This window comes from Hemitrygon akajei, chromosome 11 (genome assembly GCF_048418815.1).
Source record: "Hemitrygon akajei chromosome 11, sHemAka1.3, whole genome shotgun sequence".
NCBI lineage: Eukaryota > Metazoa > Chordata > Chondrichthyes > Myliobatiformes > Dasyatidae > Hemitrygon > Hemitrygon akajei.
The window spans coordinates 150,845,827-150,872,610 of NC_133134.1; the positions used below are offsets into that span (position 1 = coordinate 150,845,827).

Genomic DNA, 26,784 nt, shown 5'->3' on the forward strand with positions numbered 1-26,784 from the left:
GAATCCTCATCACAAACTCCCTTTGCCAGCCACACTGATTCAATTCCTTTCAATAGTGTTTGAAACCAAACTAGGCTGTTCACAACCTAACCCTCATTTTATAGCCTGTGATAAGACCACTCAGACTGGCTTTATTCACTGCTGAAACTCTCTTCTATGTCTTTGTCATCTCTAGACTGGACCATTTCAAGGCAGTTATCGCCAATCTCTCACGTTCTTCTCTCAGCAAACTTTATCCTCAGTCCATCCTGTACCAACACCATCCTGAATTGGCCAAAACACTGATCACTGAACATAATCTATGGGTTCATTTTCAAGCAACTCGTACTCTCAGTATTATTTATTATCATCACTATTTGTTTTTCTTTTGTATTTTCAGTTTGTCTTAGAACTTAGATCAAACAGTACTGCACAGGAATGGCCCACAATGTTGTACCAAACCAATTAAATTAGCAATCAAATGACCACACGTGAGGCTGCTTTACAAGCTATGAGCCCATGGTATCTCATGAAATATTCTAGCATGGATGAAGCATTGGCTGATTGACAGGAGGTAAAGTGTGGGAATAAAGGGCTGACTGCCAGTGGCTAGTGGTGTTCCACAGGGGGCTGAGTTTGGACTGTTACTTTTTATGTTATATGTCATTGTTTTGGATGATAGAATTAATGGACTTATTGCAAAGTTTGCAGATGATATGAAGATAGATGGAGGGACAGGTAGTTTTGATGTAGTAGAGAGACTACAGAAGGACTTCGACAGATTAGGAGAATGGGCATAGAAATGGCAGATGGAATAAAGTTTTGGGAAGTGAATGGCCATGGACTTTGGTAGAAGAAATGAAAAAGTTGACTATTTTCTAAATGGAGAGCAAGTACAAAAAAAAACTGAGGTGCAAAGGGACTGAGAGTCCTTGTACAGGATTCCCTAAAGGTTACTTTGCAAGTTGAGTCTGTAGTGAGGAAGGCACTTACGATGCTAGCATTAATTTCAAGAGAATGTAATGTGGAGACTTTATAAAGCACTAGTGATACCTCACTTGCAGGACTGTGAGCAGTTTTGGGCCCCTTTTCTTAGAAAAGATGTTCTGAAAATGGAGAGGGTTCAAAGGAGGTTCATGAAAATGATTCCAGGATGGCTTGTCATATGAAGTGCATTTGATGGCTCTGAGCCTGTTTTAACTAGAATTCAGAAGATTAAGGGGTGACCTAATTGAAACCTATCAAATAGTGAAAAGGTTTGATAGAGTGGATGTCGAGAGGACATTTCCTATGGTGGGAGAGTATAAGGCAAGAGGCCACAGTCTCAGAATAGAGGGGTGTCTTTTTAGATTGGAGATGAGGGGGAATTTCTTTAGCCAGTGAGTGGTGAATTTCAAATTCTTTGCCATTGGCAGCTATGTCTTTATATATGTATATATATGTGTGTGTATGTATATATATATATATATATTTATGGCAGAGGTTGATAGATTCTTGATTGGTAAGGGCATGAAGGGAAATGATAGAGCAGACTCAATGGGCCAAAAGTCCCAATTCTACTCTTATACCTTATGGTTCCGAAGGGCCGTGAACCGCAGTTAATTGGAAAACCAGACAATGCTGATTTAATATTCACTTGGGTGTCAAGTGTGGGTGCGAAGAAATGGTGTGAAAGTTGTTTGTATTTCAAAGGAAGCATTGTAGATACATTGTAAATATATTGTCCTTTGATCTTTAGTATAAAAAATGCCATGTAATGTTGGGTCGAGCTGGCCTCTTTTTCCAAAAAGGGTCTCAATATGATATCTGCTGTGACTATGTGACTACTTCATATTTACCTGCTGCCTCTCTCTGGTGACTTTGTTCATCACAGTGGATTAAATTTACTAGATCACAGAGAGGAACTGAATTCTTCAATTCGGTGGGTTTCAAATTGCAGTATTTTTGTTTTTTTATTATAATTTTACGGAGAATGAAAATCTACTCTACACCAAGAAGAGGCTGAAAGGTGCCAACACTTGGAACTTTTACTCATGCCAACTTGTTTTGATTGACAGGAATGGTAAACCGGGAGGTCCTGGATCAGGTGGAACGTGGTTATCGAATGCCGTGCCCTCCCGAATGTCCCGAGTCCCTCCATGATCTCATGATCCAGTGCTGGAAGAAGGAGCCAGAAGAGAGACCAACCTTTGAGTATTTGCAAGCCTTCCTAGAAGATTACTTTACTTCTACAGAACCTCAGTACCAGCCAGGAGAAAACTTATAGGCTCAATCACTGAAGGTAGCATTGGAGACCGTGTGCAGCTTGAAAAATGCAAACATTCAATCAGCCTAGCTGCACGTTGCCCTTAAATTGGCTTAATAACTGGAATTCCCGTGCACTGTGCACTAATTCATTTTTGCATATTCTTCCACAGTGTATAGCTAATTTTTTTTATGAGGCACTATAGATATTTAATTTGAATTTCAACACCTATTGATGGTTAAGGTTCTGACTGAAGAGGTAATGAAGAATTTCCTTGTACAAAGGCAAAATACTAAATAAGAAATTCTGTCTCCTGAATTGATTTTTAACCTCTCAAACCTCTGACTGTCCCTTCTATAGTTTACCTACAAAAACAAATCTAGAATGTTGCCTTTACAGCAGCATTTCCTTCTACGATCGGGAAAGTATAGTAATCCAACCAAGGATTAAAACACACTAGAGGTCTATCATGCTTTTGGTGACAGACGAGTTAATCTAGAGAAAAATGTTCTTGTATACAATTTACTTAACTGGAAATTGCAACAACATTAGGACATTTTGCACATTTCCTTTTTAGTATTTTTGGTATAACATGCTTTTATTATTATTTATATTTTAATCCGTATAAATTGTAGAGAACTAATTCTGATTAATATGATGGTAAAGCCTACTTATTTCAGTGTTTTGTCTCCCCTGTGGTACTTTATGTATATAATGTTTTTTTTGCTGATGAGAGGAACGAAAACATTGGATAAGCTGCCATCTTTTCTGACTTGATATAGCAATAATGTGTTCAAGATAATGAAACATTTTGCTGTTTCTTAAGAATAATAAGTGAGTTGGTTGGCTTGCAGAGATAGTATTAATTGGTTATAGCAGACATATTAGGCAACCATGATAATCGCATTGTGGTTTCAGTTGAATATGTGTGTGCAAACCCAGGCCCATTGTAGTAGGTGTCCTCAGGACTACCATCTAGTGGTCAATGTGAATATATGAGACAAGCAGTTCTGTTTTCCAGACAGAATTAATGAGGTGCCAAACATGAATGCTTATTACAGATGCACATTTAATGCCACTGGATATATGAAATTTTGCAGAATACTATGGTAAAAATCTTTTTATTGCAAATAAATCAGCCTCAGTAAATATTCACTTAGTTTGAAGCCAAATGTGTACACCTTTGGCCATTGTTATGTGAATATTAAAATATGCATTTGTGTGAAAATTCTTTGTCCTAGAGATGTTAACCCATTCATTTTAAACCTGTTAACATTGTTAAAAAGGAATTGCATACAAATCCATAAATTATTCAGCACTAATATTTGCACAGTGGGATTTCAAGGCCTTGGATTTTAAGGTGATAGAAGTATTTTTGCACAGGCTGTAATATATATTCTGTTTTGCACACTTTAGCAGGATTGCATTATAGAGATTTTCTCATACTCTGCAGAATGTCTGACAACATGTTTCACTGGGTGTTGAAGGTTGTTTCTTTGATGGGCAATGACAATTTACTTCTGTGATCATCAATTTATTGTTGATAGCCAAGTAAAGGTCAGCTGAGGGAGTCAGGCGTGGGAATTGAGCGTCAATGGACACTATTGCTATGGGTACAAACTATATATGTTGGACTGCATTAGAATTGCAACGATCTGCTGTAATGCAAAGACGGGGGGGGGGATCATAACTTTATTGATGGCTCTTTATTGAATCACCTGTAATTTATGTGCTGTATCAAGACATTTATAAAGTTGGATCCAAAGAGTTTGGTTTCCATAAAATGCTGTAATGAGCTATGTTCCAAGAAGGCTCCCTCGTTTCCCCACAAAAAAAACGATGTTCCTCCTGTTAATTAGTTCTATTTTAACCTGTGTTACCTTAATTTCACTACAATAATTTCTGATCAGAATAGAGTTTTAGCAGTATCTTCACTGGTAGTTGGTCAAACTAATGAATTAGTGGAAACATTTTGTCTCCCTTCATAGCTGCCCTCTCAAAAAAAGCAAACTGCTTTCACGTGCGTTGGGAAGAACAGGCTCTGCCTTCAGTTCTTCAGATCAGCACAAAGATGGAGATTGAGATGGTGAAATGAATAGACGACAAGTGAATGACCGTGTGGAAATTATCCCAACTTCCTCATCATCAGCTGAATAATCTTGGCTCTTAATTCATGCAAAGTGAATTTTAGCTAACATGCTAATACGAGTTCAGCTTGAACAGCACATTAAGTGTTTTGTTCCCTTTTCAGGCTGACTATCAAGCTAACAATAATCAGTGCATGAGAGTTCAAATTTTGGAAAATATAGGCAAGAAATGGCACAATTGAAAAATCTTGTTAATAATCCTCTGTGAATTCCTAATGAGTGTGAATAATTTGTTATTCATTAGCTACTAACTGTAGTTGGTAATGCCTCTTAAATCACAGGCCTATCTCTTGTCATTGTCTCACTGTGATCAAAGACTGCACAGAATCTTAAGGATGCATTTGGAATGACACAATGTGTGAGGAGAAAAGGAAAATGAAGTTTGTGCTGAATTGAGAAAATGTTTTAGCTAGCTTGGTGAATTGAGGACCAAGGTCACTGGAGTTAAATGGAATAGGTTCAGTCAGTCCTTTGTATATAATATAAAGTATTACAAGATTTTAGGGCAAAATGTATGCTGTTCAAGTTTTCACTTCCCAGCTGCAGCTATTTCAGGGCAGCACAACATCGTAGTGGTTAGCATACCACTCTACAGTACCAGCGACCCGGGTTCAATTCCTGCCGTTGTCGGTGAGGAGTGTATACGTTCTCCCCATGAACACATGGGTTTCCTCCCACAGTCCAAAGGCGTGCTGGTTGATAGGTTAATTGGTCATTGTAAATTGTCCCGTGATTAGGCTCGGGTTAAATTAGGTGTTGCTGTGCGGCATAGCTCAAAGGGCCTAGTCCGCTCTGTATCCGAACAAACAAATAAAAATTGGTAAAACAGCTACTAAAGTGATTTTCATAATTTCTCTTTGAAGCTCTTTTTTAATTATCTATAATACTGAAATTCCATGTTTTTTTCTTTATGAAAAGAATAAATTGTGTATGCAATGTTTTGTTATTATGGTACTTCAGACTTATGATGTACACATTCCCATGGCCTGTGCAGAGAATATATTGATTTTCAATTATGAATTAATTTTTTTTACAAAAAATGCAATCTTTGCATTTTGAAAACCTTAATATTCACCTTTATATATGTATTTCCACATATTTCTGCTGTGTATAATTATGTTCGGATGTAAGCTCTTTTGTAATTTTGGGGAAGGGTGGGGAGTAAGTTTTTTTTGCAAATTCATGTTCCATTTTTGTGCAATTAAACAAAAAATGATTAAACTACACTGATTTTACCACTACTTTTTGCCTGTAGAAGAAATATCACAATGTTTACTGTGTCTGATGGTGGGAGTATTAATGAACAAAAGATGGTAAGAGCAGAATTTTCATTCAACATGCTTGTTCAGCCTCAGGCCTTATATCTTCTATTCCAGTTCTCACAGCCCTCAATTCCCTGAGCCTATCTACTTTCTCTAAAAATCTCCCAGGGTTTAGCCTCTGTTACTCTCCAGAATAAGGAAGTTCTGCTATTTACCATCATGTGTGTAAAGCACCTCCGTTTTAAATGGCCACACCAACTACATCTCACAATCAAAGGAAAATCATTTGTTTAGATCCAGAACAGGAAGTGTCAGGATTGGATTTCTAAACAAAATTATCTTCCAGCCACATTTTGAACTCTGTTTTACATACATAATTTTTCAGGTTCAAGTTTATTGTCATTTGAATGCCCACATGTATGGGGACCACTTTTTTAATGCTGTATATCAATGATTTAGATGATGGAATAGATGACTTTGTTGCCAAGTTTGCAGGTGATACAAAGATGGGTGGAGGGGCAGGTAGTGTTTAGGAAACTGATAGGCTGCAGAAGGACTTAGATTAGGAGAATGGGCAAAAAGTGGGAAATGAAATACAATATTGGAAAATGCACAGTCATGCGCTTTGGTTAGCATTCATTTCAAGAGGTCCTGAATACAAGAGCAGGATGTGATGCTGAAGCTTTATAAGGCACTGGTGAGGCCTCACCTTGAGTATTATGGGCTCCTCATCTAAGAAAAGATGTGCTGGCTTTGAAGAAGGTTCAGAGCAATTTCCCAAGGATGATTTCCAGGAATGAAAGGGCTATCATATGAGGAATGTTTGATAATGTTGGATCCATACTTGCTGGAATTTAGAAGGTTGGGGGGGCAATCTCAGAAACCTTTTGAAAGTTGAAAGGTCAAGACAATGTGGATATGGAAAGGATATTCCCCATCGTGGGAGAGTCTAGGGCAAGTGGGCACAGCCTCAGGATAGAGGGGCATCCATTTAAAACAGATGTAGAGACATTTTTTTAGCCAAGGGTGGTGAATTTGTGAAATTTATTACCACAGGCAGCTATGGAGGTCAGGTCATTGGGTGTACTTAAGGTGGACATGGCATCAAAGGTTTTGGGGAGAAGGCCAGGGAGTGGGGCTGAGAAGGGGGACAAAAAGGATCAGCCCTAATTGAATGGCGGAGCAGGCTTGATGGACCAAATGGCCTAATTCTGCTCCTATGTCTTATACAGCTAAACAAAACATTGCCCAGTACCAAGGTGCAAAATATGGTACACATCACATACAAAATATTAATAAAATATTCTGTAGGTGCACATTGGCATAACATGCATATATGACAAAGTTAAATATATACGTCAGCACACTGTTACTGGCAGTGTCATAAATAATGTGTACTGAACGGTAGCAGGGTGTTCAGAAGTTTCACAGCCTGGAGGGAAAAAAGCTGATACCCAGCCTGATAGTCCTTGCTCTTATACTGCAATACCTTCTGCCTGACATTAGAAGATCAAAGAGATTGTGGGACAAATAGGAGGGGCCTTTGACAATGCTGAGGTCTCTGAGAATGAGGTGCTTCTGATACATGTAATGGGTGGGGTAGGTGGGTAGAGAGACCCTGATCATGCTCTCAGCAGAGAATCTTCTGTAGACGTTTTTATTTAAGGGGAGCATGAGGGGGAAACTCCTTCACTAACCGGTTCATGAGAGTGTGGAAAGCACTGCCAGTTCAAGTGGTGCTCAATTTCAACGTTTGAGAAATTTGTATGGGTACGTGGGTGGAAGGATTTGGGGGAGCTATGATCACAGTGCAGGTCGATGGAGTAGGCAGTATAAATAACTCCGCATAGACTAGATGGGACGAAAGCTCTATTACTGTGGTGTACTTTTATATGACTCTATAAAGACACGATTTGGCTCAGTCGCACAAAACTAGCAGCACCTGAGCCCGTTGCTCAGTTTGGGCAAGTTAGCTAATTTTTACTGCTGTTGCTGTGACCTTTAACTTCAGTGATTTTGAACTGGAGAAGAGAGAATTAATGATGAGTTAAGTATGTATGCATGAAAATTTGAAAAGGACACAGCTTTGATGTATACCAGCAGTATCAAAGCAGTGTTATCTATTGACTGCTGTCCATGTCAGCATGACAAAGTATTAGAAGCACCTGATATTCAGGCGGCTTATCTGAGCAAAGGAGTCAATGTCCCCAAATAGAGAAAAAGAATTGACTTAGAAACAAGTTCGCTAGCACAAACATAGAATTGGTCCAATATTTGTAAAGACAACGTGGAAGTGGACTGTGCCCACAGACATGTACACAAATAAAATGCTCATTAACCCCTGATGCCAAACAGAATATTGAGCTTTCAACTTTGACATGTGCAAAGTTGATCTTCTGTAAAAGGAAGCTCTTTCGAAGATTGTCACTGTGGTTGACCTCAAGTTAAACATACTTTAATATCTATAAAATTCTACTTAATGATAATAACCATTTTACTCTGTACTTGGTGAGAAGAGAAAGAAGCACCCTTCTCTTGTTTTCTTGAAATAGAAAAAACAGCTGCTTTTTAAAAAAACAATATGTACGTGTTAGAAAACTTGGGAAAACTCCTCAACCAGTCTTGAATTTACAACAAGTTGCTCATAAACAAAATCAGAATACTCAGTGCTCATCCACTATCCACTTCCAGATTTAATGAGGATCCTGCTGGATCATAATGATCCCAACTCTTGACTTATCCAACTTTCCTACCTAGCTCCTTTGATTGACTAAACAAGAACTCCCAAGTTTCTGAGTCCTGCCGAAGGGTTTCAGCCCAAAACGGCATCTGTACTCTTTTCCATAGATGATACCTGGCCTGCTGAGTTCCTCCAGCATTGTGTGTTACTCCATGTTTCTTTTTCTGTTTAAACAAGGGATACCTGTAACTGGTATTTTTATTGGATTAAAACTATCATAGTTATAGAATTATACTGCATGGAACTTGGCCCTTCAGGCCAACTGGTCAATGCCAACAAGAATACCCCATCTAAGCAAGTCCCATTTTCTGTTTGGCCTACAACTTTTAAAAGCTTTTCAATCCACACACCTTTCCAACTGTCACTTAACTGCTTCAACCATTTCCTCCAGCAGTTCATTCCACATAGATACCACCCTTTGTGTAAAGAAGTTGCCCTTCAAGTTCCTATTAACTTAGTTCCCTCTTACCTGTGCTCTGTAGTTCTGAGTAACACACGATATGCTGGAGGAACTGAGCAGGTCAGGCAGTATCTATGAAGAGAAAATATCAACTCTTTATTCCTTTCCATAGATGCTGCCCAACCCGAATTCCTCCAAAATTTGATGTGTGTTGCTTTGGGTTTACAGCATCAACAGAATTTCTTGTGTTAACCCCCTGTAACGCAGTTTTCAGCATTTTATGACCCTCTCCTTTTTTCCCTTTTTACCTTTAACTGAGGGATTATTTTTTAAAAAGTTTAAAACAAAACATTGGCATGGCAGAGAGCAGCTTTTCTAAATAGAAATATCTGCAAGGCCAATAGCGCAAGAGAATTAAATAAAAAGTCATCAAATGTTTGGCAAATATATCAAGACGTATTAAGTTTTGTCATGTACCGTTCTGCTAATATGCAATAATAGACTACAACTAATTCAGAGTGGATCAAACTATAGGCACATTTCATTCACTCGCAAGGGAAGCTACTCCACACATTATCACATAGAAAATAGCTTCAATCTTATAGCTCAGGTAGACCACTTTTATAGAGAACAATAATTAGCTTGCTTCATTCCATAACAGTACTCCATTATTTATTTTGAACTGATAGATAGGAGCTACAGGGAGGTAGTCACCCCTAGGTTCCAGGGGGTAGGTAACGGGGTGACTCTTAGGAAAAGGAAGGGAAATGCGAAGCCAGTGCAGAGTACCCCTGTGGCTGTTTCCCTCAATTATAAGTATTCCAATTTAGACACTGAGGGGGGAACAACCTACTGGGGAGCTGCAGTGTCCAGGTTTCTGGCACTGAATCCGGTGTTGTAGCTCAGAAGCGACGGAGAGTGAAGAAGATTGCAGTGGTGATAAGAGTTTTCATTGGCAGAGGAACAGACGAGATTCTGTGGGCACGATAGAGGCACCCAAATGGTATGTTTAAGCCCAGTTGTCAGGGATGTCTTAGATCAGGTCCGTGGCTTTCTAAAGGGGGAGGGTGAGCAGGCAGAAGTCTTGGTACATAGGTAAGAAAGGAAGGAGGTCCTGAAGAGATTTTAGGGAGCTATGTGGAAAGCTGAAAAATAGCACCTCCAGGGTAGTAATCTCTGTATTGCTACTTGTGCCATGCACCGATGATAGTAAGAATAGGAAGATACGACAGGTGAATGATGGCTGAGGAACTAGTGCAAGGGACAGGGTTTCAGATTTATGCATCATTGGGATCACTTCTGGGGAAGGTATGACCTGTACAAATGGGATAGGCTACTCCTGAACCCGAGGGGGACCAAAATCCTAGTGGGCAGGTTTACTGGAGTTGTTCAGGAGGGTTAGCAGAATGGGAATCAGAGTGATACGGCTGAAGATGAGGTAGTTGGTTTACAAACAGAGGCAATGTGCAGTGAGAGTGCTAGTAAGGAGAGGCTGATATTAGGGCAAAATTGCAGTCAGCAGGATGAGTTGCAACGTAAAAGGTGGACAAAATCAAAAAGGGGTGAATACAGGACTGAAGGCGTTACATATGAATGTGCACGGCATAAGGAATAAGGAACTTGTAGCGCAGTTACAAATCAGCATGTATGACGTTGCAGACATTACTGAATAATAGCTGAAAGATTATAGCTGGGAGTTTTATATCAAAAGGACAGGCAGGTAGAAGGGCGGTGTGGCTTTGTTGGTAAAAAATGAAATCAGGTCATGAGAAAGAGGTAGCATAGGGATGGAAGGTATTGGATCATTGTGTGTACAGCTAAGGCACTGCAAGGGTAAAGAGACCCTGATGGGAGTTATATACAGATCCACATACAGTAGTAAGGATGTGGTCTACAAATTACAACAGGCGATAGAAAATGCATGCCAAAAGGGCAATGTTACAATAGTCACAGGGGATTTCAATACACAGGTCGATTGGGAAAATCAGGTCGGTACTGGATCCCAAGTGGGGGAGTTTCTTGAATACCGAGAGCAACTGTGGTTGATCCCACTAGGGGATCAGTTATTCTGGATTGAGTGTTGTGCAATGAACCAGAATTAATTAGGAAGCTTATTCACCCTGCAATTTGAGAAGGAGAAGCTAAAGTCAGATGTGTCAGTATTACAGAGGAGTAAAGGGAATTAGAGGCATGAGAGAGGAGTTGGCCAGAATTGATCGGAAAAGATCACTGGCAGGGATGACAGCAGAGCAGCAATGGCTGGAATTTCTGGGAGCAATTCCGAAGGCACATCCTAAAGAGGTAGTGTTCTAAAGGGCAGGATGACACAACCATGGCTGGCAAAAGAAGTCAAAGCCAACATAAAAGACAAAGAGAGGGCATATAATAGAGCAAAAATTAGTGGGAAGCTTGAGGACTGGGAAGCTTTTACAAATCAATAGAAGGCAATGGAAAAAAGTAATTAAGGAAAAGATGGAATACGAGGGTAATCTAGCCAATGATATTAAAGAGGATACCAGTAATTTATTCAGATACACAATGTGTAAAAGAAGCAAGAGTGGATATCGGATTGCTGGAAAGCAATGCTGGAGAGGTAGTAATGGGGGACAAGGGAATGGCGGACAAACTGAATAAGTATTTTGCAGCATTTCACTGTGGGAAACACTAGCAGTATGCCAGACGTTCACGAGTGTCAGCAGGCAAAAGAGTGTGAAGTTACCATTACCAAGGAGAAGTTTCCTGGGAAAGTGAAACGTCTGAAGTTAGATAGGTCACCTGGATCAGATGGTTACACCCCAGAGTTCTGAAAGAGGTGGCTGAAGAGATTGCAGAGGCATTAGAAATGATATTTAAAGAGTCACTAGATTTTGGAATAGCTCTGGAAGACCAGAAAACTGCAAATGTCACTTCACTGTTCAAGGGGAGGGAGAGGGAGAGGGAGAGGGAGAGGGAGAGGGAGAGGGAGAGGGAGAGGGAGAGGGAGAGGGAGAGGGAGAGGGAGAGGGAGAGGGAGAGGGAGAGGGAGAGGGAGAGGGAGAGGGAGAGGGAGAGGGAGAGGGAGAGGGAGAGGGAGAGGGAGAGGGAGAGGGAGAGGGAGAGGGAGAGGGAGAGGGAGAGGGAGAGGGAGAGGGAGAGGGAGAGGGAGAGGGAGAGGGAGAGGGAGAGGGGAGAGGGAGAGGGAGAGGGGAGAGGGAGAGGGAGAGGGAGAGGGAGAGGGAGAGGGAGAGGGAGAGGGAGAGGGAGAGGGAGAGGGAGAGGGAGAGGGAGAGAGGGAGGAGAGGGAGAGGGAGAGGGAGAGGGAGAGGGAAGGGAGGAGAGGGAGAGGGAGGGAGGAGAGGGAGAGGGAGAGGGAGGAGAGGGAGAGGGAGAGGGAGAGGGAGAGGGAGAGGGAGAGGGAGAGGGAGAGAGACAGAAGAAAGGAAATTGTAGGCCGGTTAGTCTGAACTCAGTGGTTGGGAACATGGTAGAATTGATTGCTTAGCATGTGGTTTCAGGGTACTTGGAGGCACATGGCCGTAGTCAGCATGGTTTCCTTAAAGGATAATCTTACCTGACAAATCTGTTGGAATTCTTTGATGAAATATCAAGAAGCATAGACAAAGGAGAATTAGTGGATGTTGTGTATTTGAATCTTCAGAAGGCCTTTGACAAGGTGTGAAATAGGAGGCTGCTGAACAACAGCCCATTGGTATTACAAGAAAAATACTAGCATGGAAAAAGCATTGGTTGATTGGCAGGAGGCAAAGAGGAAGAATAAAGGGAAACTTTGCTAGTTGGCTGCCAGTGACCAGTGGTGTTCCGCACACAGGGGTCCGTGTTTGGACTGCTGCTTTTTACGTCATGTGTCAATAACTTGGATGACATAATTGATGGCTTTGTGGCAAAGTTTTTGGATGATATGAAGATAGGTGGAGGGGCAGGTAGATTTGAGGAAGTAGAGAGGCTGTAGAAGGATTTATACATATTAGGAGAATGGGCAAAGGTGTGGGCAGATGGAATACCATATCAGGAAGTGTGTGGTTATACACTTAGAAGAAATAAAAAGGGCAAATTATTTTCCTAAATGGAGAAAAAAAAATTTGAGGTGCAAAGGGAGTTTGGAATCCTCAGGCACAATTCCCTAGAAGTTAATTTGCAGGTTGAGTTGGTAGTGAGGAAGGTAAGTGTGATAGTAGCATTCATTTTGATTAGAATATAAAAGCAAGGATGCAACATTGAGGCTTTATAAAGCATTGGTGAGGCCTCACTTGGAGGACTGTGCGCAATTTTGGGCCCCTCATCTTAGAGATAAGATGGTGACATTGAAGAGGTCCAAAGGAGGTTCCTGAAAATGATTCCTGTATTGAGAGGCTTGTCATATGAAGAGCGTTAGATGGCTCTGGGCCTGTACTCACTGGAATTCAGAAGAATGAGGGGTGACTGCATTGAAATGTATCAAATGTTGAAAGGTCTCGATAGAGTGTATGTGGAGAGTATGTTTCCTATGGTGGGGGAGTCTAAGACCAGAGTCACAGCCTCAGAATAGAGGGGCGTCCTTTTAAAATGGAGATGAGGAGGAATTTCTTTAGCCGGAGAGTGGTGAATCTGTGGATCTTGTTGCTATAGGTGGCTGTGGAGGCCAAGCCTGGGATACTTAAGGCAGAGATAGATTGATTCTTGATTAATCAGAGAATAAAAGGGATATGGCAGGGAACTGGGGCTGAGAAGGAAAATGGATCAGCCATGATGAAATAGTGGAGCAGACTCAATGGGTCAAATGGTCCAATTCTGCTTCTTTTTCTTCTGGTCTTGTGTTATTACATCACAAGTCCTGGTCACGTGACCACAGACGCTAGGCAGACAATCTCTGAAGAGCATCAATAATGGCTGGGGTCACCCATCCTGTAAAGACACTGCTCAGAAGGCAGCAATGGTAAACCAATTCTGTAGAAAAATTTTCCAAGAACAGATATAGTCATGGAAAGACCATGAGCACCCACATCATACGGCACAACTCACAACAAACGAACAAACTTTTGTATGACATTATTATGTGGCTGAGCCACACAAGACAAATGGCTCCCCTGCTTGGTGCTCAGTCTCAGTAAAATAGCTAAGTTCTAGGAGAGTTTTGCGATAGATGCGACAGTTAATTTTGATAATCTTGGGCTAGAAGAGTGAAAATAAACTATGATGTAATTTTGTGTGCATAAGCATTAAAAGAGGACAATTCTGGCTGCTGTTCATATCGATATGACCAAATACTAGAAGAACCTGGCAGTGTGTTTGAGCAAGGAGTCAATGTCCTGAGCAGGGTGAAAAGATTGACAAGGAAAGGTCACTAGCACAAATATAGAATAGGTTCAATGTTTGTAAAAGCAACGTGGAAGTGAACTGTGCCCACAGACATAAACAAATAACATGTTCATTAACCCCTGATTCCAATCAGAGAACATTCAACTTTGATTGAAATCTGTGTAATCTGCTATTAATTGCAAAGTGCAGCTCCTGCAAAAGGAATCTCATCTGAAGATGGCCACTATGGTTGTCCTGCAAATTAAACACACTCTATTTCCAATAAAAAAATGCTGATATATGAAAATTACCATTTCAGTCAGCACCTGGTGTTTAGAGGAACAGGCAACTTCATTCCATTATTTTGTTCTCAGAATAGGGAGAAACTGCCTAATGACATGAATAAGCAATCTTTTAATCCAACATCAACCTGCCAAATAAAACAGCATTTTGCATGAATTGTATGTTAAAGTCATAAAAACAATAATCCCAACACCCTGAAGATGGGATGACCAGTCTACTTGCAAGGCAGATAGTAATCTATACCACAGAGAGGCTACAATTAGCCACCATTTTATATACAGTTCTGGCCCAGTAACTAATTCAAAGCACAGAACATGGAGATAAAATGATTGTTATAGGAGTCCTCTAATTACATAGCTACTTTTCCTAGTCCAAGCGATCTCAAAATTCAAAGTAAATTATGAGAGTACATGTATGTCACAGTATACAACCCTGAGTTTCATTTTCTTGCAGGCATACTCAATAAATCCATAATAGAATAAATGAAAGGCCGTTTGACTTTTGTTCAACAAGTGTGCAAAAGACAAACTGTGCAAATACAAGAATGAATATTAAGTTATAATTAATACATTATTAAAGCAATACTGAGAACACAAAATGAAAAATCCTTGAAAGTGAGTCCATTGGTTGTGGGAACATTTCAATGATGAGGCAAGTGAAGTTATCCCCACTGGATCAAGCCCCTGATGGTTAAGGGGGTAATAACTGTTCCTGAACCAGGTGGTGAGAGTCCTGATGGCAGCAGCAAGAAGAAAGCATGACCTGGGTGGCGGGGATCTCTGATGATGGATGCTGCTGGTCTTCTCACTCAATTTCTTTGATAATCTATCATGGTCTCTAATCTTTTCACGGCCTTTTCACTCTTTTGATATGGGATATTTGCAGGAGGTATATTTGACAATTACTACAAGCTATCTTCAGGAATTAGTTAAATATCTTCATTAAAGCTATTTGTGCAATTGGCAGCAAGTTTAATGTCTAACTGAAGCTGTGCTAAGGTACAAAATCTACACGGAGCACTGCCAAAGGAAAGCAGCATCTTCAGGATCTCCCACTACTCCATCATGTTCTCACTGCTACCATCAGGAGCTTTGGGTCTCACGTCACCAGGTGCAGGAACAGTTATTATCCCTCAAACATCAGACTCTTGAACCAGTGAGGATAACTTCACTTGCCCCATCACTGAACTGTTCCCACAACCTATGGACTCACTTTCAAGAATTCTTCATCTCATGTTCTCGATAGTTATTGCTTACTTATTTTTTATTATTATCTTTTGTATTTGCACATTGGTTGTTTGCCCACCCTGTTCTGTGCAGTCTTCCATTAGTTCTATTGTGGTTCTTAGATTTACTGACTTGACTTGCAAGAAAATGAATCTCAGGATTTTATATAGTGACATCCTGTATATGTACTTCAATAATAAATTTACTTTGAACTTTTCAGTTTCTACCAGCTTAGCATTTCTGTAAGTTATCAAAAGCAAAAATATTGGGTTCAGTTAACTGATCTAATAAGCAAAGGGATTACTCTGTATTGAGTCACTGAGACGCAATGTAGCAACTGGTTGTTTAGGTCACCAAGTCTTCACCGACCATCAAACACCAATTTTTACACTAATCCTATCCCAACCCATTTTATTCTCCCCAGTTTCCCCATCAACTCCCTCCCTCCCCATCCCACATTCTTCATCTCACCTGCACACAAGGGGCAATTTACCAGGAGCCAATTAACCTAGCAACCCTCATGTTTTGGGATGTGGAAGGAACCTGGAGCTCTGGAAGGAGACACGTGATCACAGGGAGAATGTGCCAGCTCCACACAGACAACTTCAGAAGCTGGTTGATTTCAGGTTGCTGAAATGGTGAATTAGGTATTCCACTAGCTACGCCACTTGCATGATTTTTATCCATTTTCACAAAGCTCTAGCTGATTTGATTTCTGGAGTATGGCTGACGTTTGTCTCCTTTCATGTGACAGCAGCAAAATAACTCAAATACTCATTTCAAAGTCAAAAATTTAAAATGAATCCCTCTTACACATCCTGTTAACTTCCTCTATGGGCAACATACAATGATTAAATCAGTGTCTGAATATTAAACACAAGGCCACAAGACACACAAGCAGAATAAGTCCATTCAGGCCAGAGGCTGCTCTGCCATTCCATCATGGCTGATTTATTATCCCTCTCAACCCCATTCTCCTGTCTTGACACCCAAACTAATCAAGAACCTATTAACCACTGCTTTAAATATACCTGATGACTTGTCCTCCACAGCTGTCTGTGGCAATGATTTCCACACATTTACAACCCTCAGGCTAAAGAAATTCCTCCTCATCTCTGTCCTACAGGGACATCACTCTACTCAGAGGCCGTACCCTCTGGTCCTGCACATCCCCACTTGAGGAAACATTCTCACTAGGTCCACTATCTAGGCCTTTCAATCTTCAATGGGTTTCATTGATTCCCTCCCCCCCCCCCCCAATTCTTCTAAAATCCAGTTAGTACAAGCTGATGTTTAGAAGACTAGCCTGTAATGTTCCCTTCAGGATGTGCATGTGTGTGTGCGCACACACACATCTTTGGCTACTAGCGCACAAAGGAATTTAAACTGTGTACAAAAGGTTGTTATCATCTACCTTGTTGGCATGTTAAGTATATTTCACAAATCTACAGAATATTTTTTCCTCCGGTTTCTGATGCAGACAGTGTTGACAAAGTGGAGTTTGCAATAACTTGTCTGCAGATTTTAGAACTGGCTTATTTATACTGGTTTTATTGAAGAAATTATTGATTCACTATGTCAAATGCCAAAGAAGCAAAGGGCATGAAGCACACATGAACTGCTAATTCATTTCAAGTGGAATGGTTCAATGGAAACAGTAGAAACTGCTCCACTGAAAGCTCATGAGCTCAGGAACGTGCAGCTACGAGAAACTGATGCTACTTGTGTGCATTGTTGAGATGCAAAAATTGCCAGAGAACTTGCAAGTGGGAAGAAGTGGAGTGACATTTGGAAACTTGACTTTTTAACAAGCATCATTTAGCAAGCAAATCACACATAGATGGTGTGCAAAAGCTCTGGTGAGAAAATCCTTTATTACCTGCAAAGGACTGCTACGAACGTTTTGAACGGAGCAAAAGTGATCAAACCCAGAGGAGATTCAAAGTTCTAATTGACTGTCTTGCTGTTAAAATGAATACCTCTCTATAAAATTGCTGTCATCACTGAGCAAAAAAATTGTGGAGCACCAGCTTTTTGCACACATTACACAGAGGGAACATTGCCAGCCTGTTTTTGCATTAAGGAAGAAAAACATCTTTAAAGAAAATTTAAAGTTAAAGAAATATTAACAAACCAAAAATACTGTTGCTCCACTTAATTTGCTCCACTTAAGTAGGAGCTCGACTTTTGCATATGGCTGCAATAGGTGACATCACTTTAATTTCCTGGTTTGTCATTTACTACTGATATCAGCGAGGTTGGCCAAATATCGTGACAAGAGGAACAATTTCATTATTTTCACAAAGTGTGAACCAGAATGGAAAAAAATGAGCATTCCCCAGCACTGTGGGCTTTTTGAGAGGGCACATTACTATAGCTTGCATCCACACAACTCCTGTCATCAAATAGCAAATCTGTAAATTGAGAAAGATTCCAGTGTCTCAATGTGTAGACTGACATGGTCATGGTTCATTTATGCAGCACCAGCCATCTTTGTTGTTTTGATTCCAAACAGAGTTAGCTTTTGTTGCTGGTCGCATGGCTTAACGCATGTCCATGGCTCAAGATTTTGGGCAGAGACCATGAAGAGCTCACCATCAAGAGTAACGCAGTCAGCCAGGAGTTTACTGTGCGCAAGTTTTTCCTGCTTGAGCCATTCAGGACAATACATTCACTGCAAGCTGCCTACAATCAATCTGAACTGCAAGAGGAGAAAGAGCCGCACTGACCCTCTCACCCCACACATCCCCGGTAACCCTAACTGGCAAATCTCTCTCATGCAAGATCACTTCATAAAAACATGTCCCTGTTTCTAATAGGACATCAATTCCCCAACTCTGTCATGGACAACTGGGCTTGGGACTATGAAAGGTGGAGTGTTGGGTGGGCATGGAGCTAGCAACTCCATCCCATAAAATCCCAGGGCTACAGAAATGCCACCATAGGCTGCGGCCTATGCCCTTGCCCTAGTGTGTGTTTGTGGGGGGGGGGGGGATGATTAGCTTAAGAATAAGAAGAAACAATTCCTCAATTTTAAAAATGTTCCTTAAATAACATTAATGCTGTTCCTCATTTTAGTCCTTTTTAAAAGTATTCTTTGCCCTACGCTGTGCCCAACTCTCCAGAGTTGAAGGCATTTGACTCCATCTACCAACTGACCCACAAATACAATGCCCCAAGGCCTAAAATTCTCTCCATGAATCTTTTTTTAAAAAATCTACCTTTCTTTATGCCCAGAGTAAACTGGAATAAGAGACAGAGTTAACAGCAATAGCAAGTCCAGTACAAAAGAAAAAAATCAACAGCTCAATGCTGGGCATTAAGATCAAATAAGAGTAATTGAATCACCACTGTGAAATCCTGGGAGCCTCTTTAGTTTGCTTACTTACTCATTCAAGTGTTGTTATGAAATGCATCCCCAGTGCCTGCAGCTTGGAAGTGGAATCCCACTGGGCTTTCATTGAGAGCTCTGTAGATGGCAGCACTGAGCAATCTTGTCCACCCCAACACTAGGAGACTGGTGTCAGAGGAATGATTCTCCTTGCCTCTTGCTGAGAGAAATAGAGAAAAAGCTGCAAGCCAAGCATTTATAGAAAGCTGTATTTCCACCATGATAGTTGGATTTTCTTTCACCCCCCCATCCATCTTCCATTTTACTGTGTTTAAAGATTTTCCCCGTTACTCTATCTTATCAATACAATATTTTGTCTGTTTGTAATATAACTATTCCAAATAGCAGAAATGGTAGCAGACTAAGAACTCTGCAAAAGGTGAACTACTGTAAGGCTAGCGGGCAATATCCCAGGCAGTGCACACCAGCTCACTGACTTCTTCAACCAGACTGCTGTCCCTAGATGCTTCAAATCAGCCACCAGCATCCCTGCACCAAAGAAGTCTACACCTTCAGAACTAAATGACTAACCCAATGGCAGTGGCACCAATCGTTATGAAGTTCTTTGAACAGCTAGTAATTACACACAAAAAATTCTTTACTGCCGCATTGGTTGCACACATACTGACAGAACCACTCTATGACCGATGCCATAGTGTCCATAAAGCACCTGGCCAAAACACACCAAAAAAACAAAAATGCTTATATCAGAACGTGGTTTCTGGATTTCAGTTCAGCATTTAACACTATTGCTCCACAGCCTTTGGTTAACAAGGTCCTACTCCTCAGTCTAAGTACCCCTGTTGGACTTCCTAACCAACAGATCTCAGATAGTCAGAATGCATAAGCCCTGTGTCCTCCAGGGCTGTGTGCTGAGCCCATTGCTGTATACCCTGCTCACATATGACAGCACAGCCAGACACAGAAGTAATCAGATTGTCAAGTTCGCTGATGACACAACAGTGGTGGCGCTCATCCGCCAACAATGATGAGACACCCTACAGAGGTGGAAGAGCTCCAGGCCCAGTGCCAGGCAAATAACCTCTTCCTCAATATCAACAAGACAAAGTTATCAACTTCAGGAGAACTCACACCCTTCTTTACATTGAAAGCAAGCAGTGGAAACTGCGAGCAGATTCAAACTCCTGGGAATGCATATCTCACACATTCTCATGGTCCCAGAACACATCATACACAATCAGAAAAGCTCACCAATGCTTCTACTTTCTGAGGATGCTGAAGAGAGCAGGACCATTGACACCTGAACTCATGTTATTCTACAGATGCACAGTAGAGAGCACCCTAACAAGCTGCATCACTGCTCAGTACAAACACTGCACTGCGGTGAACAGGAAGGCTCTACAACGGGTAGTCAAAAGCACCCAATGTATCACTGGCACCATCAACATTTACTGGCACCTTTTTGTACAAGGCCAGTAAAATAATGAAAGATCACAAAGGACCTGCTGAGGTCGGAGGATATGTAGCATGCACACGAGGACAACCAGACGCAAAAAACATTTTCACCAAGCAGTCAGACTGATCAACGCTCCACCCCTCCACACTCCCCACCACCACTACTTCATTTCCTGTCAGTGTCACCCTATGTACAGGCACTCTTGTGCCTAGCATCACTACAGACATACATAAGATAGCTTGTATACAATCAGTCTATGCATTTATATTTATTATATTTTATATATTATTTGTTCTTTATCTTATTGTGATTCTTTTTGTGCTGCATTAGATCCAGAGTAACAATCGTTTCGTTCTCCTTTATACTTGTGTATTGGAATTGACATTAAATAATCTTGAATCTAATGAAACCTTTGCAAAATTCTTTGGTGCAGAGCAAAACTGCATGGACGCAATTTTATTCTCCAGTTGCAAACCTCGTCTATCACCATTTTAACACTGTGGTTGTGGATTTTAACCAACACGAATTAGCACTTGATAAAGACAAAGCGGCTGTAGTAAAGTGTCAAAATGAGCAATAAATCATCTGGTTTTAAAATTATACATGACAATTCAGGCTCAATTGCTGCACTTGACAGACATGCCAAATGCAAAGCCCTCAGCTGGAGCTGCTCTCTGGGGTACAGGTTCATCAGCATGTCTGACATTGTCAAGGACTTTCCTTTGTTTATTCTTTAAAAATCTTATTTGTACTCTCATTTAATTGGCACTTTGCAATGTTTGTAATTGTTATTTAAATAGATTAGAATGCCATGTCTTCACCCAGATTTAAAGAAGCATCTGTTTATATTTCTCAAGCATTCCAATTGTTTGTGAAACATGTTAAAAGAATATAACTACAAATTTTATATTCTAATCTTTCTGCCCTTTGAATAGAATACTGTTTTTCATTTCTATTCACCTGGTACCAGTAGTCCACAACATCTTGCTTTAATACAATACAAAATCTTGTCTGAAAAAAAGATTAAAGCCTACAGTTATAATGCAGTTTCAAAGAGTCTCACAGAGTGTAGGGAGAGATCGCCATCTGATGCTGGTGAATAGGTTTGCATATGTTTATGACTCACCTTCTAGAAATGCTTAATGATAGCCTTGTTTCACGAGCTCTTTTAACAAGACAATGGAAGTGTGAGAGCTAAATATTATTTTCTGACAGTCCCTTGGGATCAAGGGTGACAGAGTTCAGCTCTGGCTTCAGGGGTTTAGAGCAGTTGATGAGGCCACTGTCTGCTTCTTCAGATGAATTAAAAAATGCACGTTCCTTCCACTTCTCACAGCTGGATGTGGAATCCTAAGATATATTTAAAACAAAAATTGATAGACTCTTGATTACCATAGAACATTACAGCACAGAAACAGGCCTTTTGGCCCTCTTGGCTGTGCCAAACCATTTTTCTGCCTAGTCCCACTGATCTGCACCTGGACCATATCCTTCCATACACCTCTCATCCATGTACCTGTCCAAGGTTTTCTTAAATGTTAAAAGTGAGCCTGCATTCACCACTTCATCTGGCAGCTCATTCCACCTCCCACCACTCTGTGTGAAGAAGCCCCCCCAATGTTCCCCTTAAACTTTTCCCCCTTCACCCTTAACCCATGTCCTCTGTTTTTTTTTCTCCCCTAGCCTCAGTGGAAAAAGCCTGCTTACATTCACTGTATCTATACCCTTCATAATTTATACACCTCTATCAAGTCTCCCCTCATTCTTCTACGCTCCAGGGAATAAAGTCCTAACCTATTCAACCTTTCTCTGTAACTCAGTTTCTCAAGTCCCGGGAACATCCTTGTACACCTTCTCTGCACTCTTCAAACCATATTAATATCCTTCCTGTAATTAGGTGACCAAAACTGCACACAGTACTCCAAATTCGGCCTCACCAATGTCTTATACAACCTCACCATAACATTTCTACTCTTATACTCAATACTTTGATTTATAAAGGCCAATGTGCCAAAAGCTCTCTTAATGACCCTATCTACCTGTGATGCCACTTTCAGGGAATTTTGTATCTGTATTCCCAGATCCCTCTGTTCTACTGCACTCCTCAGAGTCTTACCATTTACCTTGTATGTTCTACTTTGGTTTGTCCTTCCAAAGTGCAAAACCTCATACAGGTGTCCCCCGTTTTTCAAACGTTCGCTTTGCAACAACTCGCTGTTACGAAAGACCTACATTAGTACCTGTTTTCGCTAACCAAAGAGGATTTTCGCTTTTATGAAAAAGACGCCCGCTTTATACGTGTGTTTAACCCGAGAAAGACCACAATGACTGTGAAACCTTGTGGGGCAGTTGTTTGTGCATGCATGTATATGCGTATGCACATGCATACGTATGCGTACATGCGTGTACGTGCCAATTTTTTTCCTCCAAATCGATTTTGGCTCGCTGTCTTCCCGATTTTGATAAGTGAAACTACACCGTACATACAATATTTCTACTTTATATAGAGTGTATATTTATCATATCATTCCTGCTTTTACTATATGTTATTTTAGGTTTTATGTGTTTTAGGTATGATTTGGTAGGTTATTTTTTGGGTCTGGGAATGCTCAAAAATTTTTCCCATATAAATTAATGGTAATTGTTTCTTTGCTTTACGACATTTCAGTTTTCAAACTGTTTCATAGGAACACTCTACCTTCGGATTGGGGGGGGGGGGGGGGGAAACCTGTACCTGCCTGCATTAAACTCCATCTGCCACTTATCAGCCAATTTTTCCGGCTGGTCCAAATCCCTCTGCAAGCTTTGAAAAACTTCCTCACTGTCCACTACATCTCGAATCTTTGTATCATCAGCAAATTTGCTGATCCAATTTACCGAATTATCATCCAGATCATTGATATAGATGACAAATAACAATGGACCCAGCACTGATCCCTGCGGCACACCACTTGTCACAGGCCTCCACTCAGAGAAGCAATCCTCCACTACCACTCTCTGGCTTCTCCCATTGAGACAATGTCTAATCCAGTTTACTACCTCACCATGTACCGGTATACCTAGCGACTGAATCTTCCTAACTAACTTCCTTTGCAGGACCTTGTCAAAGGCCTTATTGAAGTCCGTGTAGACAACATACACTGCCTTCCCTTCATCCACTTTGCTGGTAACCTCCTCGAAAAACTAATAGATTTGTTAAACATGACCTACCATGCACAAAGCCATGTTGACTCACCCTAATAAGTCCCTGCCTATCTAAATATTTGTAGATCCTATCTCTTAGTACTCATTCCATTAATTTACCTACTACAGATGTCAAACTTATCGGCCTACAATTTCCCAGATTACTTTTAGAGCTTTTTTTAAACAACTGTTAAAAACAGCTGTTTTTTTTAAAACAGCTACCCTCCAATCTTCCGGCACCTCACCCGTGGATACTGATATTTTAAATATATCTGCCAGGGCCACTGCAATTTCAACACTAGTCTCCTTCAAGGTCCAAGGGAATACCCTGTCAGGTCCTGGGAATTAATCTACACTGATTTGCCTCAAGACAGCAAGCACCTCCTCCTCTTCAATCTGTATAGGTTCCATGACCTCACTACTTGTTTGCCTTATTTCCAATAGACTCCTTGCAAGTACAGATGCAAAAAACCCATTTAAGATCTCCCCCATTTCTTTTGGTTCCATACATAGCCGACCACTCTGATCTTCAAAAGGATCAATTTTATCCCTTACTATCCTTTTGATCTTAATATACCTGTAGAAGCTCTTAGGATTATCCTTCACCTTGACTGCCAAAGCAACCTCATGTCTTCTTTTAGCCCTCCTGATTTCTTTCTTGCACATTTTATACTCCTCAATCACCTCATTTGCTTCTTGTTGCCTATACCTGTCATACATCTCTCTTCTTTATCAGAGTTCCAATATCCCTAGAGAACCAAGGTTCCTTATTCTTATTCACTTTGCCTTTAATCTTGACAGGCACATACAAACTCTGCACTCTCAAAATATCTCCTTTGAATGCCTCCCACTTACCAATCACAGCCTTGCCAGAGAACAACCTGTCCCAATCCATGCTTTTTAAGATCCTTTCTCATTTCTTCAAATTGGGCCTTTTTTCCAATTTACTACTTCAACCAGAGGACCAGATCTATCTTTATCCATGACTAAGTTGAAACTAATGGTGTTATGATCACTGGAACCAAAGTGTTCCCCTACACACACTTCCGTCACTTGTCCTAACTTGTTTCCTAATAGGAGATCTAATATTGCATCCTCTCTAGTCGGTACCTCTATATATTGATTTAGATAACTTTCCTGAACACATTTTACAAACTCTAACCCATCTAGACCTTTAATAGTATTGGAGTCCCAATCAATATGTGGAAAATTAAAATCCCCTACTATCACAACTTTGTGTTTCCTGCAGTTGTCTGCTATCTCTCTGCAGATTTGTTCCTCCAATTCTCGCTGACTATTGGGTGGTCTATAATACAACCCCATTAATGTGGTCTTACCATTCCTTTCTCAGCTCCACCCAAATGGCCTCGGTAGACAAGCCCTCTATTCTGTCCTGCCTAAGCACTGCTGTAACATTTTCCCTGACTAGTAATGCCAACCCCCCCCCCCCCCCCCCACCCTTCATCCCTTTGCCTCTATCACGTCTGAAACATCAGAACCCTGGAACATTAAGCTGCCAGTCCTGCCCCTCCTGTAGCCAAGTTTCACTAATGGCTACAATGTCATAATTCCACATGTCAATCCACGCCCTCAGCTCGTCAGCCTTCCCCACAATATTCCTCGCATTGAATAGACACACCTTAGAAGATTATTACCACCACACACAACCCTTCTATTTCTGACTTTGCATGAACTTTTAACAATTTTCACCCCCGCTCCACTATCTGCTCTGGCACTCTGGTTCCCATCCCCCTGCAAATCTAGTTTAAACCCTCCCCAATAGCATAGCAAACCTCCCTGCAAGGATATTGGTTCCCCTGTAGTTCAGGTGTAACCCATCTCTCTCGTACAGGTCCCACCTGCCCCAGAAGAGGTCCCAATGATCCAAAAATCTGAAACCCTGCCCCCCTACACCAGTTCCTCTGCCACGTATTCATCCTCCAGAGCATCCTACAATTACCCTCACTGGCATGTGGCACAGGTAGCAATCTTGAGGTTACCACCCGAGGTCCTGCTTTTTAACTTCCTACCAAGTTCTCTATGCTCATTCTTCAGGACCTCCTCACTCTTTCTTCCTACGTCATTGGTACTGATGTGTACCATGACATCTGGCTGCTCACCCTCCCACTTCAGAATGCTGTGCACGCGATCAGAGACATCCCTGACTCTGGCACCCGGGAGGCAACAAACCATCCGGGAGTCTCTGTCACAACCACAGAACCTCCTGTCTGTACCTCTAACTATCGAGTCCCCTATCACTACCACTCTCCTGCTCTTCCCCCCCTCCCTTCTGCACTGCAGAACCAGACTCAGTGCCAGAGATCCAGCTGCCTCAGCTTGTCCCAGGTAAGTCATCCCACCCCCCACAGTATCTAAATCGGTATACTTGTTGAGGGGAATGGCCACAGCAGAACCCTGCTCTGCCTGCCCTTTCCCTCACCTGATGGTAGCCCAATTACATGTGCCCTGCACTTTTGGTGTAGCTACCTACCTGAAACTACTATCTATAAACTCCTCATTCTCCCGAGTGATCCGGAGGTCATCCAGCTCCTGCTCCAGTTCCCTAACGCTGTTTGTTAGGAGCTGCAGCTGGATGCACTTCTCGCAGGTGTCGTTGTCAGGGACACCAGAGGTCTCCCTGACTTCCCACATCCTGCAAGAGGAGCATTCCAACATCCTACCTGGCATTCTCCCTAAACTTACTAGTTAAAAACAGAAATTGAATAAGAAAAAAAAACTTATTGGAACCTACCCCTGCCAATTCACGCCAAAGCCGTCCCACTCTGACTCAGTCCACTCCAATGATGGCCGCTTCGCTAGACAAAACTTCTTTTATAGTGCGCTAGCTGACTGGCTGTCTTCAGCCCCTCTGCTTCCAATTGGTTGGCCGTTTAAAAAACTGAAAAAGCCCGCAAATCCTCTCCTTCTCAAGCTCTGTGATTAGTCAGGATGTCAAAGGTTATGGGAAGAAGGCAGGAGAATAGGGTTTAGAGGGATAATAAATCAGCCATGATGGAATGGTAGAACAGACTTGATAGGCCAAATGGCCTAATTCTGCTCCCTTGGCTTATGGCCTTTCCATCAGCATGTATTTACATAAAAATATAGCAGCCAAGAGAATCATTAGACTAATGAAGAACGCTGAAATTATGGAAAGACATTATATGCCAATGCTTGACATGTGGTCCATATTTTCACTATCTTAATGAATATAGTA

General features: G+C 41.3%; 1 protein-coding gene and 1 long non-coding RNA gene across 4 annotated transcripts in view; one reads left to right on the top strand and one right to left on the bottom strand.

The window, feature by feature from the left end:
* Positions 1-5,595, top strand: part of LOC140736124 (proto-oncogene tyrosine-protein kinase Src-like) — a 215,255-nt gene extending 209,660 nt beyond the window's left edge. For all 3 annotated transcript variants that reach the window (XM_073061919.1, XM_073061918.1, XM_073061920.1), the window contains one exon: positions 2,037-5,595. In XM_073061919.1, coding sequence (XP_072918020.1) covers positions 2,037-2,245 — 209 coding nt within the window. In that variant the 3' untranslated portion in view covers positions 2,246-5,595. The remainder of the gene's footprint in view (positions 1-2,036) is intronic.
* A 13,376-nt stretch (positions 5,596-18,971) lies between these two features.
* LOC140736128 (uncharacterized) lies at positions 18,972-26,565 on the bottom strand. Its single transcript, XR_012100892.1, has 3 exons — positions 26,320-26,565; positions 21,511-21,734; positions 18,972-19,127 (listed from the first exon to the last, which is right to left on the bottom strand). It is a non-coding gene; the product is annotated as an uncharacterized lncRNA (long non-coding RNA).
* Positions 26,566-26,784: the final 219 nt, after the last annotated feature.